Source organism: Panthera pardus, unplaced genomic scaffold, assembly GCF_024362965.1.
Source record: "Panthera pardus isolate Hobbes unplaced genomic scaffold, ASM2436296v1 HiC_scaffold_3, whole genome shotgun sequence".
NCBI lineage: Eukaryota > Metazoa > Chordata > Mammalia > Carnivora > Felidae > Panthera > Panthera pardus.
This window is the reverse complement of record NW_026526876.1, coordinates 19577486-19592561: the sequence shown is the minus strand read 5'-3', so window position 1 is coordinate 19592561 and position 15076 is coordinate 19577486. Positions and strand designations below refer to the sequence as shown.

The following is a 15076-nucleotide window of genomic DNA, read 5'->3' as shown; positions in this document are numbered from 1 at the left end:
GCCCCCTCCCACCAGCCTTCACATCTGCTCAGGGTCGGTCCCATGAAAGATCAGAGTCTTTTGGTGGACAGGACCATACAAAGCCTAATTAGCTAAATTGAGGGGAGGGGGGCACCCTCTGGAAGTCAGGGCTCAGAAATTGCCCAGCTAAGTCTCTTGAAAAAAAGTCCAGCAAGGGGTCCTGGAGGCCCCCAGATTTCCCAGGCTGGCCCATTTGGTTGCCCTTACCTGCCCTGTTCCGTGTGGGGGTGGGGACCTTCGAGAAAACCTAATGAAAGGTGGGGGAACCCTGCACCTGTGGGACCATCCTTGGGCTGTTTTTACCCGGGGGGCTGGGTACTTCAATCATCCCCTCGGCTCGCTGAGCATTGGTTTATTCAACCAAGAGCACTGCCTTCGAGGCAGCTGTGAAATCAGCTCCTGAAACCAAGCATCTGGTCTACCACCCCTCCCCTGGACGCCACCCCAGCTCCAAGGCCACCAGCACCTGGCCGCCCAGGGAACCAATGGAGGCACCTCCATTCGTGGCACGCCTCCCACATGCCGAAGGCCATCAACGCCAGGCCTCTATTTCCCGCTCCAGAGGCGCCCCCCCCCCCCCCCCCCCCGGCCCGCTTGGCTACTTGGGGGTCCGGATGAGGGTGTGGTAGACCGGCTTGACGATGAGGTGCAGGTGCAGAGCGTTCTCCACCAGGTACTCGGAGTTGCGCCGCTGCAGGTCTGCGTGCGCCAAGAAGTCACCGGCCTCCTCGCTGCTCTGGTGGAAACTGTAGGCGTGGCGCACCAGCAGGCGGCCGTGCTGGCGCGCCCCCACCAGCACGGTCTTCTGGAAGCTCACACCCGCCGCGTCACCGCCGCTGCTGGCCGGCGTGACCACCAGGCGCGGCCGGCCGTCCTCTGGACGCGCGGCCGGCAGCGCGGTGCCCGCGGCGTCCGCGTAGACGGGCCGCAGGCTGACGGGCAGCCAGCGTGGCGAGAAGAGCACGTTCCACGTGACCCGGCGGCCGGCGTCGTGGCCGCTCGGGCCCAGCTGCGTCTGGAAGCTGGTGCTGCGGTCGTCGCGGGCCGGGTTGTTGATGACCCACGGGGCGCCCCAGGCGGGCGCGAGGTAGTTGCGGGGCAGGAAGGCGCTGCCGTTGACGTCGAAGAACTTGGCGAAGTGCAGCGGCGAGGCGGCGTGGAACTGGTAGGCCTGCAGCAGGAGGTCGGCCACCGCGTCGCCGTGGCGCGCCAGGGCGGCGGAGCGCGCCTGCAGCTGGAACAGTTGCGCGGGCGGGATCATGGGGTAGCGGATGGCTCGCAGCGCGCGCTCGGCCACGGCGGGGGGCGGCCGGGCGCGGCCCAGCCACGTCTCCAGCGCGTGGAACAGCTCCAGCTCGTCCTGCAGCACCAGGTCCGAGCGTGGCAGGAGCTGCCCCAGCAGCTCGGGGCTCACGGCGCCCCACTCTGCGCTCCCCGCCACGGCCGACAGGTTCCAGGCCAGGAACTGCAGGCAGCTTTGGCGCAGGGCCTCGTCCCCGGTGCTCACCGCGTAGTGGTACCAGCCCACCGCCGGGCCCGCGCCGCCCGCCAGGTGCGCGCGCATGTAGTCGGCCACGCCGCGCTGCAGGGACGCCACGCCGTACTTGGTGGCCAGCCTGTGCAGGGGGATGGCCTGGGCCAGCAGCACGGTCAGCTCGCCGCAGTAGAGGTACCTGCGGAAGAGGCGTAGAGATGCGGCACGGGCAGGGCAGGGCCGGCTCTGCCCCACGCGCGCAGGGGACCCGGCCCTGGGTGTGGGCAAGGTGCAAGCGAGCAGTGGACCCTGAGGCTTCCTGTCTTCCTCTCAAGGACCCTCCTCGCCCATCCTGCTTCACCCCTCTTCTTTACGCTTCTCTGGGGACATGGAAACAGCATGTCGTTACTGAGCATCTATCAGGTGCCCCCCGCTCTAAGGCCGCAAGACAGACGAGGCTCCTGCCCTTGTGGGGTTTACAAGCCGGGTGCAGATCCATATCCTACTAGCAAGTGGGCAAATCATTCAACTTCCCTGAACCTTATGCTGATCAGCTGGGAAAGCGGGTAACAGGGCCGCTGTGACAGCTGTGGGGAGAAGGAACAAGCCGCGGGGGGGTAGGGGGGCGCTGGTTGCAGGGAAGGCCGTCAACAAGGGTTAATTCCCTCTACCCTCCCCCTTTGCTTGCAAGCTCCTCTTTCTCACTGCATCTTTCCTGTCTTCCGGCTGGCTCACTCACTCCCTGTCGCTGTCTGCTCCCATCCCCCCGGGCCACCCTTTCTGCCAGGTCCCCACTGGCACGCGCTCTGCGGGGCTGTGGTGACAACTGCCCACAGCTGTCTCTTCTTTCCGCTGCATTTTAGTCTCACATGTTTGCCTCTGGGAATAAAAGATGGTTCCTCAGCCTCCCTTCCAGCGGGCGTGCCCATGTGACTGAATTCTAGCCAATCAGAGGTCCGCAGAGGCGCTGTATGGGATTGGGGGCGGGTGGGGAGGGGGGCTTTTGCCCTTCTGTGTTACCCCTCTTCCTATTTCCTGGAATTCTGCAGCCGTCTTGTCTAAACTATTAAAACGGGGTTACTTTCTCTGACTCTAGTGTGAATGGCGCCCTTGTGCAGCGCACCAGAAGGGAGCAGGAGATAGGAGAGAGAGCTGGCTTACTCTCCCTGGCCCTGAACTTCAAACCCTGACCAGACACAAAAACCACACGGAGGCTCTAAAACAAACAAACAAAAATGATAGCTGGGCCCAACCCCAGACCTGAAGCCGGTGATCCAGAGCCGGGTCCGGGAATCTGCAGTTTTTAAAAGTTCCCAAGGCCAGGTTTGGAAACAGCTCTGCCAGCATTGGTAATTGACATCAAAACGCACAGAGCTTGCAGCCAAGGGCAGGGGGGTCACGCTGCATTTTGCAAGAGGGCAGAGGGAGAAGGGATGCATGGGGTGGCTGCACTGTCATCCCCATGACCTCCGGGGGACGGGTGGACATCGTGTCCGCTAAGGGGCCGAGAAGCCAGGGCCTTGGAAAGGGGTGAAGTCTCCCCCCTAACCCTTCCGCACCTGATGAACTTGTCAAAGACGGCAGCACAGTCCCGGGGCTCCTGAAGCACCGCCTCACTCTGGTTACTCAGCAGCTCCCGGAACAGCTCACTGTGCAAGCCCAGCAGCAAGCGGTGGGCGTGGAAGACCCGGACCTCGTCGGTGCCCGCAGCCTGCACCCGCAGGACCACATCGCTGGCATTGCCCTGCCGCAGAAGCTCTTGCAGGCGTTGGAGCAGCAGCTGGGAGTGGTTGATGGAGGTGCCCGTGGATTCCCCGCCAACATCGGCTCTCTGAGCTGCAGCGGGAAGGAACACGGCGTGGCTGAGAAGGCACCTGGGCCCCGGGGTGCGATCTAGGGGCGCAGAGGGACCAGCTGGAGACGTGTGTGCTTGGGTGTGGGCAGAGGGCAGGCAGGCCTGGGGAGGGCGTGCGCCTACCCGTTTGTGCCCACGGAGCTTGTGGACGCGTGTATGCACACACAGGCACATCCTAGGTGAGGAAGATTGTGAACCTGACCCTGAGCAGACCCTGAGATGATGCTCTTGCAAGGGGGGTTGTTGATTCCCGGCGGGGAGAGATCATGAACCAGTGGGGGACAAAAATGCTCAGAACTGATCTCCAGGATGCCAGACCCCCAGGCAAGGGTTGAGGAACCACTGGGTCCCCACCCCTCTCACCTCCTGATAAAAGCACAAACCAGATGATTAGACAGGCATTCCGTACACAAATAAGCACTGTAGTCTGGGACTCTTGATACATGAGGGAAGTGACAGGAGTCAGGGTAAGGCTACTTGAGGTGCAGAAATCAGGGATGGCTCCCTGAGGAAGTGACAAGAAGGAGCCAGCACTGCAAAGGCCCTTGAGAAGGATGGGCTCGGGGTGCTGGGAACAGAGGGAGGGTTGGGTGGGGGGGGGGGGGTGTGTGGGCAGAGCACTGAGCAGGAGGGGCAGCATGGGAGGAGGCTGTGGGCAGGAGGAAAAGCTCTTTCCAGGCCAAGCTGCCCTCTTGGGTGCTGACCTCTGAGACTGAAGTCCACTTGCAGGAGGTGGCTTGTGGGGGACCAGAGAAAATACAGAGGTCGAGCTGCAGCTGGAAAGGGACTCTCACGGTCCCATCCAGCCCTTCTGCCATGTTTCTGGGGATGCCGTGAGGGTCAGATGGGGACATGCACTCAGTTACAGAAAACCCAGTGATAGAAAATGCAGCCAGCAGCTTCCCCAAGCAGAGAACAGTGTGAGGAGACTCAGAGGGAGACAAGGTGGGTGCCTGAGAGCAGCAGATGAGCACCTGCCCCAACACACACACACACACACACACACACACACACACACACACAGGTCCATGGCCCATGCGGACTATGGCAGAGAAGGCTCACACGACAGCAGAGCATCTGTGTGTCAGAGAAAGGGGAACAGAGGGAGAAGGGGAGGGTGAGAGGTGGGTGGGCTGTTAATTTCCCAACCCCACCTCCTCAAGCTGTCACTATGAAGGCCCCGAATGCTGATGGCATTACACTCGGCCGCTGCCTGGGCCCACTTGTCTGGGGGAAAACGGATGGTGGAAAGGTCTTCGGGCCCACTTGTCTGGGGGAAAACGGATGGTGGAAAGGTCTTCTTGGCCGTTAAGACCCCTGCCTGCCCGCCCTGCCATTTTTCCCTCTGAGGCCGGCCTCCTCCACGGAGTCTGCGGTGATCAAATCGCCCTGGCCTGCTGGACACCGCCCCCTCCCGGCCTCGTGCCGCTAGGGCCCAGCAGTCCTGCCTCTCTTCCCTGCCCTCCACCCTCACCCCACCCACTGCCCACTCACCTGCTCGAGTGGCCAGACCCACCAAGGTCAGGATGGCCCAGAAGCTGGCCCAGGACCCGGGCTTGGTATAGCCCAGCCGAAGCATCTTTGTGCCCCGCCCCTGAGCTCGCTGGAGGGACCTCGAAGCCCAGACCACTGTGCTCACATCCCTCCTCCTTATATAGGATTCAGCACAAGGGGATGGCACCCCCCTTCCGGGCCAGCTTCCCTCCCCCCACCCAGCCTCTGCTTCGGATTGGTGGAAACTGGCCCCAGCTGTTGCCCAGGCAACCACTTAAGCCAGAGAGCGGCGGCCTGGGGCTATTGTGCTGCCCGCGGGCCCCCGAGGGGGACAGATCCGGCACCCTCCCCCACATCTTCTACCACCCAGCGGAGCTGGTCCTTTCTCTCCTGGGAGGTTTTAGGCTCTCCAAAGGGCAGGCAAGGGGCTCCAGGACCTCTGGCAGCTGCTGGCCCAGAGGGTCCCAGTCCCCTCCCCCAATCCCCAGGCACAGTCTCCGTCCTGGCCCAGAATGCGCTTGGCAGCATCTTGGCTAAAGTGCCATGGTGAGCGGGCTGCAAAGAAGGCCCCGGAAGAGAAGAGGGAAGAGCTGCTTGGGCCCCCATCCCTCCCCCTCTTCCATTTTGGGGTGGGCTAGGTCTTCAGGGAGGAGAGCAAGGGTCTCGAATAGGGGCCTGTGGGGTAACTCGTATCACTTTCGTGTTCCTTGTCGAAGCCTGTTCCCTGCATGCTCTGGGAAGGGTGATGGGCCTTTCAAGAGGCCCCCTGGGGACTGGGACCATCATCCTCCAGGATCAAGGTGAGCTAAGGTGGCAGGGCTGGGCACAGCAGAAGCACCCTGGGCTGGGCACCACTGCACGGGAGGCCCTCTGTCCAGAGCAGGGCTGGCCCTCAGCAGACAGCCCACCCCCGGCCCAACTGGCACAAAGCTGAGCATAGGGACTGGAGATGCTGAGGTGGCCACCTGTCTGCCCTGTCACTTCCTTTAATTCACCTTTCCTGAGTGCCTCGGTCTCTAGGCTCATCTCTTGGAAGGCTTCTTTTACCAGCTTCTGTCTAACTTCCAAATGTAATTTTTCCCTTCCCAGAGTTCCAAGGAGACACACGGCAGACCCGTGTGTAGGAGAAACTGAGGCAGAGAGCTGGGTGGGTTGGTGCACAGGAGTGCTCTTCTAAATCCAAAGGAACAGGGAGCGGAGGGTGGGGCCTAGAACTCAAGGGCTTTGGGTGTGTCCGTGTGTCCTGTGGAGGCCTCACCTTTCCGGGAACGGGGTGGGGCCCGGCCCAGCTCTTCCGGGGAGGGACTCCTTCAGGGTTGATGAGCTGAAGTGGGGGGGCTCCAAGTAGATCCAGCTCAGTTTCCCCCAAGGCTGAGTCCTTGACTGGGGGTGGAGCCTGCCCTCACTCGCGGTCTGGATCCCAGGCACCAGCTCCGTGCATTGATTTCTGCTCCCGGCTGGCACAGCACAGAGACTCCTACAGCCCCACCCCCTCTCCAGCGCCGCAGAGAGAGCAAGAATTGGGTCTGGCACCTGCCTCGTCCGGGTTGGCAGAGATGGAACCATCCAGCCCAGCGGAAACCCCTCCCGGCTGCCCTGACCTTCACGCCTGGCTCCCCTCATCCAGATCCACCAACCCTTGGCTGCCTGCCTGCCCTTCCCATGGACTGTACCACCTCCCCGGCCCGGCCCAGCAAGACAGATCCTCAGTGTGATGGGGTTCTGGGCCTCTGAGAGCATCCCTGCTTCCACGGGCAATGCTTTTCGGCAGGAATGTTATTGGTGATAAGGAGATGAGGGTAAGAGAACCCACTACTCAGAAAACCAGCTTTCCATAAACACGTTTCTTAACTCCCTCCAGACTCACCGAGGCTGCATCTGTCTTTCTGGAAGCATAGCCCATGTTCGTGGGAATCTCCCATGCTCTACTTAGAAGCCAGGACACCTGTATTTTCTAAGCATGCTGGGTGATTGTCACACACACCCCCAAGCTAAGATTTATCTCCCAGAGTTAGACGGATGCCATTTCAAGGGTACAGGGATCGCGAGGCCCCAGATTACCAAGAACACTCAGAAAAGTCACCTCCGACCCGCCCCCCACCTCTGAGAGGCCCCACCTCCTACAATTACTGACTTCATTGCCCCTAAACCTCCTTGAATGATTTAGAACTGGCTTTCCAGGGGCACCTGGGTGGCTCAGTCAATTAAGCGTCTGAGTTCAGCTCAGGTCATGATTGCATAGTTCATGGGTTCAAGCCCCAACGTCAGGTTCTGTGCTGACAGCTCGGAGCCTGGGGCCTGCTTGGGATTCTGTGTCTCCCTCTCTCTCTGCCCCTCCCTCCCGCTCACACTCTGTCTCTGTCTCTCTCAGAAAATAAATAAACATTTAAAAATTTTTAAAGGAAGGAAGGAAGGAAGAAGGAAAGAAAGAAAGAAAGGAAGGAAGGAAGGAAGGAAGGAGCTGACTTTCCAGAAACAGCCATTCTCTGTCCTCAGTTTCTTAGTCTGACACTTGCTGGGCCGTGTGCATGCGTGTGTATGTGTGGTGTGTGTGCATACACATGCACGCATGTGCGTAGCGTGTGAGATCTGGGAGCAGGAGAGAGAAAGGAGGGCATTTGCCCTACACAGCCATCGAGAGAGAGGATCTGAGACACTCCACTTTCTTTCCACGGGGTTTCTGTGAATCTGGAAACTCCTTAATGTCTTGAGAGCAAGTCTGATGAGCTCATGGGCTACAACAATTCCCAGACAAGTGCTACTTCCTGCCCGAGACAAAAAGTGTTTATAACCTAAGTGACTTGTCTGAGATCTCACGGTCAGCCAGGATGCCAATGCCACTTTTCTGCTTGATTTTTCCTCCCATGACCCTATGATGTCTTTTCTGGGAAGCTGTTTCAGACAGAAATGATACCTGTTGGGTAAGGAATCTCTAGGGCTGTAAAAGCAACGGAAAATTCTTGCAAGCTTGGGGCAGGATGATTTTTCTGAATCTGCAGAGTGGGTGATCAGACACTGGATGGGGGTAATACCCAACCCCGGAGCGATGAGCCCCCAGACCCAACTCTACCTACAGTGCAGACTCCTTTCCATCTATAACATCTCCCTTCCGGAGCCAGGATGCCTTTAAACACTTAGACTGGGGAGCAGGGGATCATGAGTATAGGTTCCAGAACCACCCCGCCCCCCCCCCCCCCCGCCGTGTACTCAGAGGGGCACACTAATAATAAACAAGAAGGAATCTTTCCCTAAAGCTACTGAAAGCTTCCCGGAAGCCAGGCGCTCCCGTCATGGTGGCAGATTGTTTTCCTGCCCCCAGCACGTGCTACCTTGCCGTTCCCCTGAACTGCAATGCCCTTCCCTGTCTGAGTGCTCTGTCTGAACCACATCCCCCTCTCCACAAAGTCTGAGCTCACAGTGGCCTCTTGCTGCCCCAGCGCCATTTCTTCTCGGTGAGGGAGTGACAGGTGAACAGCTCTGGGGGAGGAACAAACCTGAGTTCAAATTCCACCGGCCACCTTGTGGCTCTGTGGTCCTAGCCTAGTTGCCTAACTTCTCTGAGCCTCGGGCCCCTCTTGTGTCAAACGGAGGTCACCAGAGTTACCCTGTGGGGCTGCCATGAGGGTGAAAAGTGTAGGAACAAGAGTAAGTGCTCAGGGGCGCCCGGTGGGGGCGGCTCAGTCAGTTGAGCGGCTGACTTCAGCTCAGGTCATGGTCTCGCGGTTCGTGAGTTCGAGCCCCGCTTCAGGCTCCGTGCTGACAGCTCAGAGCCTGGAGCCTGCTCTGGATTCTGTATCTCCCTCTCTCTCTCTCTGCTCCTCCCCTACTTGCGCTCTGTCTCTTTCTCAAAAATAAACAAACATTAAAAAAAATAAATGAAAGGCCCTCACACATGTTGGTCTTTGGTCTTTTCAACTTGACTGTAAGCAGCTCCTTGTTCACCCATAGCCTCGTGGGGCAGGGAGGTGGTGGCTTAGGGAACTATCTGTGCTTCTGGCATTCTCTGGAGCTAGGGGCTGGGACAAGGCCTCGGGACCCGAGTGGGCGGCACATGCTCTGGTCCTGCTTTGCCCCCCAGAGATCCTGGCGGAAGCCAGTGGACTCTCTGGAGGCCTGCAGGGTCAGGACACGGCCACCAGGGGGCAGCAAGTCCCCTGTGATAGCCCAGAGTGGATGTGAAGGTAGAAGTGGGGACAAGGGTACAGGTGGCCTCTCAGCCCCAGATGTGGGAGCTAACTTAGGAAGCCCAGAAGCCAGCACCGCTGCATTCCCAGAGGCGGGCAGGGGAAGTGATTCCAGGCTTGGCCTCAGCTCTCCTCTCTGTCAATGCACACGTTTGTCACCGGTGCCCACCCGGGGCTGCACTGGTCACTACCCGAAGGGGGTGGCGGGGGGGAGCCCGTGGGCACAGATTCCAGCCTCTCCAGAGCGCTCGCTGCACCTGCTGGTGTTTGTTTGCCAGTGACTGATATTCCTGGGGCGGGGGTGGGGCGGGATGATCTGTTTCACCGAGGCTGGAAAAACAACAGCTTGTGGGGGCCACTGGGTCTGGGTTTCCCTCAGTGGCCACTGTCATCGCTGCACACGGCTTCCTGCCATCCTTCCAGGCCAGTGGCCCCCAGACAGCCTCTTCCTGGTCCCACTGCCTGCTGTCGCTGCTGGACTGACCCCTTCAAACGGGGCCCATAAGGCCCCTTTCTAGATCTGGGCCCTGCCCATGGTGGCCTCACCCCTTCCTGCCCTGTAGCGGTCCCCCCAGCCCTGAAGATGGAATCCTTCCTTCTGCCCTGAAATCCTCACCGCCCCCCTCCCCCGGCCCCAGAGTGCCATGGACCATGAGGCAGCCTATCTAGAGCCCCAATCCAGCCCCCTCCTCAAGGCCTCCCTCCCAGCCTGACCCCTTCCCTGCCTGAACCCTGGGGGTTCCCAGTTTGCTCTCAGAGGCATCCACTGTATAGACTCATTCCCTCCCCCCGCCCCCAGAGCCTCAGCCCCACCCTTTCCTTCCTCCTCCTCCCTCCTCCCACCACCGACCTCTCTGTATTGACCAGCTAGGTCTCAGTGCCGCAGGAAGAATCGTGGGACAAACCACCCCTTGGAAAGCTGGTGATGCCGGAAGCTGCGGGGATCCCCCTGCCAAAATCCAGGAGGTGACATAGGACTCAGGACCCAGGAGCATGACGCTTGAGGGGCGAGAGGCAGGTAAAGTATCCAGAACAGGCCAGGAAGGGAGAGGACAGTGGCCGGCAGGTGAAGAACAGGTGAGGAATCTAGAAGCTTGAAGCTGATCCAAAATGCGCTGAGTGTGGTAGGCGGGGAAACTAGGTTTAGCTGCAGGGGAGGGGTAGTGGGAGGGGAGGCGGGGGTTGTGGGGGGGGGGGGGGAACCACTGGAGGGGTGCCTCCATAGGAAATCAAAAGCTGGACCATGAAACCTAAAGACCTACAGTGTGGGCTGAGGGGAGCAAGGACCAGACTATGTGGTCACCTTACTCCTCTGGACTCAGTTTCCCTATCTGGAAACTGGGGTCGCCCCAGCTCCAATAGTGCCAGCCTATGATGGGGGCTGCTCCTTCCAGTAATGTCACTCCTTGGTGGTGGGAGGGGTGTGGCTGTTAAGTCACCGTCAATGAGAATCACCCAGGGTGCTCACTAGAATTACAGCTGCCTGAGCCCCACTCCCGACCCCCTGGCTCAGACCCCCAGCAGCGAGGCCCTGGAACGTGTATTTTCAAAAGGTGCCCCACCCCCACCCTTCTGTGCCGCACAGCCTGTTCCTGGGCCCTGCCTTCCAGGCAGAAAATGCACCTTGAGACATGCAATCGAGAAACAGCATCCATGGGAGCAAGAAACGCCATAGAGGACTTCTTCCCTCTAATGGGGGAGCCAGGCCACCAAGGGGTGGGGTGGGATGGGCCTGGCAATTGGGATTGCCATTTGGCTGGGCCTAGCTGGGGGCGTCTGCACAGAGTAGGGGTGAATAAAGATCTCAGGGTCGGGGTCAGGCTGCAGAGAGAAATCTAAGGCTCTAACTTCATCCTTCCACCCTCCCTAGCTGGCCAGCCTCAAGCCACCCTGGGGCCCCCAGCCAATGGCAGTGGGCCAAGCCAGGAGTTGGAAGGCCATTGGCCAGAAATCCCGGAGAGGTCCCCATGTGTGGCTGGTGTCATCCCTGTCATCTACTACAGCATCCTGCTGGGCCTGGGGCTGCCTGGTGAGTGGGAAGCTGGGGTCTGGAAGTTGGGGGTGGGCAGAAATGGGGGTCCTCCTTCGATGAGTACCCATCCTCTGTGCTGACCCCTGAGACCCAGGATCATAGACTCTCAGGATACCCTTTGACTTTATATGGTGATTTGGCTCATTGGGGAGCAAAGCACAGTGGGGACTAAAATATGAAGGGCCAGGATTTGGGGTGCTTAATGGCTAAAGCCAAGGTTTCACCAGAAGGGACAGTCTTTTCTCTACCCAGGAGTGGGCACTGCTGTAGGATGACTAAGTTCATGTAGGACTGCCCTCAACTCAGTCAAAAGCTTCCCGTGCCTTCCACCGCTTCTGAGAGCAGCAAAGCGAGGGGCAGGTAGGGAAGTGGATGTAAGAAAGAACAGGAGGTCTCCACCTTGGGGAATTACCCACCCCTGCCCGTGTGGAAGGCAGAGGCCTTGCCCTGGGGTGAAGTCAATGGCCCGCGGTGTATGGATGGATAGGGCAGGACTGATCTGGTTAGCCTCTCTGATAAAGTGAGGTTTTACTTTGTTTTGTTTTTAGTTTATGTATTTTGAGAGAGACCTAGAGCACAAGCACAGGAGGGACAGAAAGAGAGAAGGAGAGAGAGAGAGAATCCCAGGCAGACTCTGCTGTCAGCACACAGCCCAATGTGGGGCTCGAACTCATGAACCATGAGATCATGACCCGAGCCAAGATCAAGAGTCGGACACTTAACCGACTGAGCCACCCAGGTGCCCTAAAGTGAGTTTTAAGAAGGACCCGGGGGGCGCCTGGGTGGCTCAGTCGGTTAAGCGTCCGACTTCAGCTCAGGTCAAGATCTCGCGGTCCGTGAGTTCGAGCCCCGCGTCCGGCTCTGGACTGATGGCTCAGAGCCTGGAACCTGCTTCAGATTCTGTGTCTCCCTCTCTCTCTCTGCCCCTCCCCCATTCATGCTCTGTCTCCCTCTGTCTCAAAAATAAATAAACGTTAAAAAAAAAATTAAAAAAAAAAAAAAAAAAAAAAAGAAGGACCCGGAAAGAGGAAAAAAGAAGTCTGGGCAAGCAGGCAGGTGGAGAGGGAGATAATAACACCTTGGAAACACGGTCTTAGTAGCCCTTCTAACACCTCTGTCCTCTGCCCCCTGTGACCTCTGTCGCCATCAGTCAACCTCCTGACCACAGTGGCCTTGGCCCGGCTGGCCGCCAGGACCAGGAAGCCCTCCTACTACTACCTTCTGGCGCTCACAGTCTCGGATATCGTCACCCAGGTGGTCATCGTGTTCGTGGGTTTCCTCCTGCAGGGCGCTGTGCTGGCCCGGGAGGTGCCCCGGGCTGTGGTGCGCACGGCCAACATCCTGGAGTTTGCTGCCAACCATGCCTCCGTCTGGATTGCTGTCCTGCTCACAGTCGACCGGTACAGCGCCCTGTGCCATCCCCTGCACCACCGGGCCGCCTCATCCCCAGGCCGGACCCGCCGAGCCATCATCGCTGTCCTCGGTGCTGCCCTGCTGACCGGCATCCCCTTCTACTGGTGGCTGGATGTGTGGAGGGACGCGGACCCCCCCAGCATGATGGATGAGGCCCTCAAGTGGGCTCACTGTCTCATCGTCTACTTCATCCCTTGTGGCGTTTTCCTGGTCACCAACTCGGCCATCATCTGCCGGCTGCGGAGGAGGAGCCAGAGTGGGCTGCAGCCCCGGGTGGGCAAGGGTACAGCTATCCTCCTGGGCGTCACCACGCTCTTCACCCTCCTTTGGGCACCCCGGATCTTTGTCATGCTCTACCACCTGTATGTGGCCCCTGTCCACCGGGACTGGAGGGTCCACCTGGCCTTGGATGTGGCCAACATGGCGGCCATGCTCAACACAGCAGTCAACTTCAGCCTCTACTGCTTTGTCAGCAAGACTTTCCGGGCCACCATCCGAGAGGTCATCCATGATGCCCACCTGCCCTGCATCCTGGGGTCACAGCCAGAGGGCATGGTGGTGGAACCTGTGCTAAAGCCCCCGGGAATTCCCAAAGGGGCAGAATTGTAGAGGAGGGGCCGAGCCAGGGTGCTCGGGTGTGGCTCAGGGCCAGATATACTGCTGCCTTTGTGGTGTGCCCACAAAACTGTGACACCCTACTTTGCAACTAGGGGTCGGGGAAAGGCTCCTTCCTGTGAGGGCAGCTCCCCGGGTGCAGGGGGGTACAATTTTTCCAGCTTTCCCATTAGCTTCACCAGCAACTCCCACTTCTTGGGACAAGGAGAGGGCTCTGCCAGGCACAGGCTGATAGTGTCAGCTGCCTTGGCATTCCTTTGTAAGGGACATTTCACCTGGCACGTTATGAAGGCTAGATTGACATTGATTGGATGAGTGAATGAAAGGCAAGATGGATGGATGGATGGATGGACGGATGGACAGACAAGTATGAATGGTTTCCAGCCACCACCACCCCCACCCCTCTCCCCCAGAGCCTATATCTCCCTCCCCGAGTCAATCACTTCTCTGGCTTCCAGTGGCCAGGGTGGAAGGAAGTTATCTGCAGGATTCCAGCATATTCTGGCTGGGGGAACCAAACGTTTTGCTTGGGAAAGGGGATGATCTTAAAGCAGATTAGATGTCCCAGCCCTGGGGCGACAGAACCCCTTGAGTCTCAAGCATCCTGGTTGGATTCCACTTAACTCCCTGCCCTGGAGCCAGAATAGGTTCAGGGGCCCAGAATAGCCTAGGGTTTTCATTGTTGGTGATGAGAAAGGAAGTGCCCTCTCAGCCCAGGGGCAGGAGGATGGGAAGGGAGGATCTAACCCATTCCACTCGGAGGAAGGCCTCTTTCTCCATTATGGGGAGGGAGGAGATGGCCCAGCGGATTGGGTCCCTGGGGCTCTGCCCGCCCCTCCCAGCCTCTCCTGGGCTCTGGGAAAGGCAGCTGGGAGAGATTAGCAGATGCACCTCCCACCTGCTCCAGGCTTTGGGTAAACACATTAGGGCTGCTTTCTGCTTTCTAGTCAGTCTGGCTGAGCTGACCTTTCCCCCGAATGGGAGGTCCAGGCTGGGGCCCGCCTGCACTCAACCCCTTAGTGGCGTGGCCGAGGCGAAAGAGCCAGAAATGCATGCCATCAGTGCAGAATAAATGCTCAACTTTCCCTCTTTCCTCTTCTCCCCAGAACAAGTGTCCAGGAGGGGACTCTCAGCCACACCCAAAGGGGAAAAAGGCAGGCTCTTCAGCTTTTACCCCTAATTCTAAACTTTATCCGTAATTCTATTTTTTTTAAGTTTATTTATCTACTTTTGAGAGAGAGAGAGAGAGCACACACGGGGCAGGGGCAGAGAGAGAGGGAGTCACAGAATCTGAAGCAGGCTCCAGGCTCTGAGCTGTCAACACAGAGCCCAACGTGGGGCTCGAACTCACGAACCGCGAGATCATGACCTGAGCCGAAGTTGGACGCTCCACCAGCCGAGCCCCCCAGGCGCCCCAGACACATTTGGTGGCAAAACCTGACCTGACCTGACCTGACGCAGGGTGATGGGGTGTTGATGCCGGGGTTCCCTGCAGACTCTCTGGGGGTGTGGTTACACCCAACGCAGAGGACAGGCCACGCATGATCTTTCTCTGTTCTGAAAAGTTCTGAATTCTGGTCCCTCTGAATTCTGACACCTCTGGTCCCACGAGAGATGAGTGGTCCTTCAGAGAGATGAGTGGGGACCCACAAGCTCCACCACTGCTGGCACAGCACGGCCCGGGCTGCCCCTGGGTGCGCATAGGGCACCGAGGGCTCCTCCGCAAGCGCCTCCTGGGCGCGGACTGTGAGATTATGACCTGAGCCGAAGTTGGACGCTGAACCGACTGAGCCACCCAGGCGCCCCCCCAGGGTGTTAATATTCACACGACCCCAGGTGTACCCACGGGGAGGGGGGCAACATCAGTTTTTCCGAATGGCCCCTGAGTGGTAACCATCTTACAGACTGAGGAAGCGGGAGCACGGGGAGGTTAAAGGATGTGGCTCAGGGCCCTCAGCTGGTGACAAGCGCGGCTGCGGGTTCCTGGT

General features: G+C 59.0%; 2 protein-coding genes across 3 annotated transcripts; one reads left to right on the top strand and one right to left on the bottom strand.

Moving 5' to 3' along the window:
* Positions 1–358: 358 nt before the first annotated feature.
* Positions 359–5011, bottom strand: BTBD17 (BTB domain containing 17). The gene is made up of 3 exons (XM_053892713.1): positions 4845–5011; positions 3055–3331; positions 359–1694 (listed from the first exon to the last, which is right to left on the bottom strand). Exons 1-3 carry the CDS (start codon positions 4927–4929, stop codon positions 620–622), a joined length of 1437 nt encoding a protein of 478 aa, XP_053748688.1. The 5' UTR covers positions 4930–5011; the 3' UTR covers positions 359–619.
* Positions 5012–9900: 4889 nt separating this feature from the next.
* GPR142 (G protein-coupled receptor 142) lies at positions 9901–14812 on the top strand. Of its 2 annotated transcripts, none has more exons than XM_019466362.2 (3): positions 9901–10046; positions 10899–11057; positions 12348–14812. In XM_019466362.2, exons 2-3 carry the CDS (start codon positions 10935–10937, stop codon positions 13080–13082), a joined length of 858 nt encoding a protein of 285 aa, XP_019321907.1. In that variant the 5' UTR covers positions 9901–10046; positions 10899–10934; the 3' UTR covers positions 13083–14812. The 2 variants fall into 2 exon arrangements, with proteins under 2 accessions (XP_019321907.1, XP_019321906.2); XM_019466361.2 differs by having other exon boundaries at positions 12211–14812.
* Positions 14813–15076: the final 264 nt, after the last annotated feature.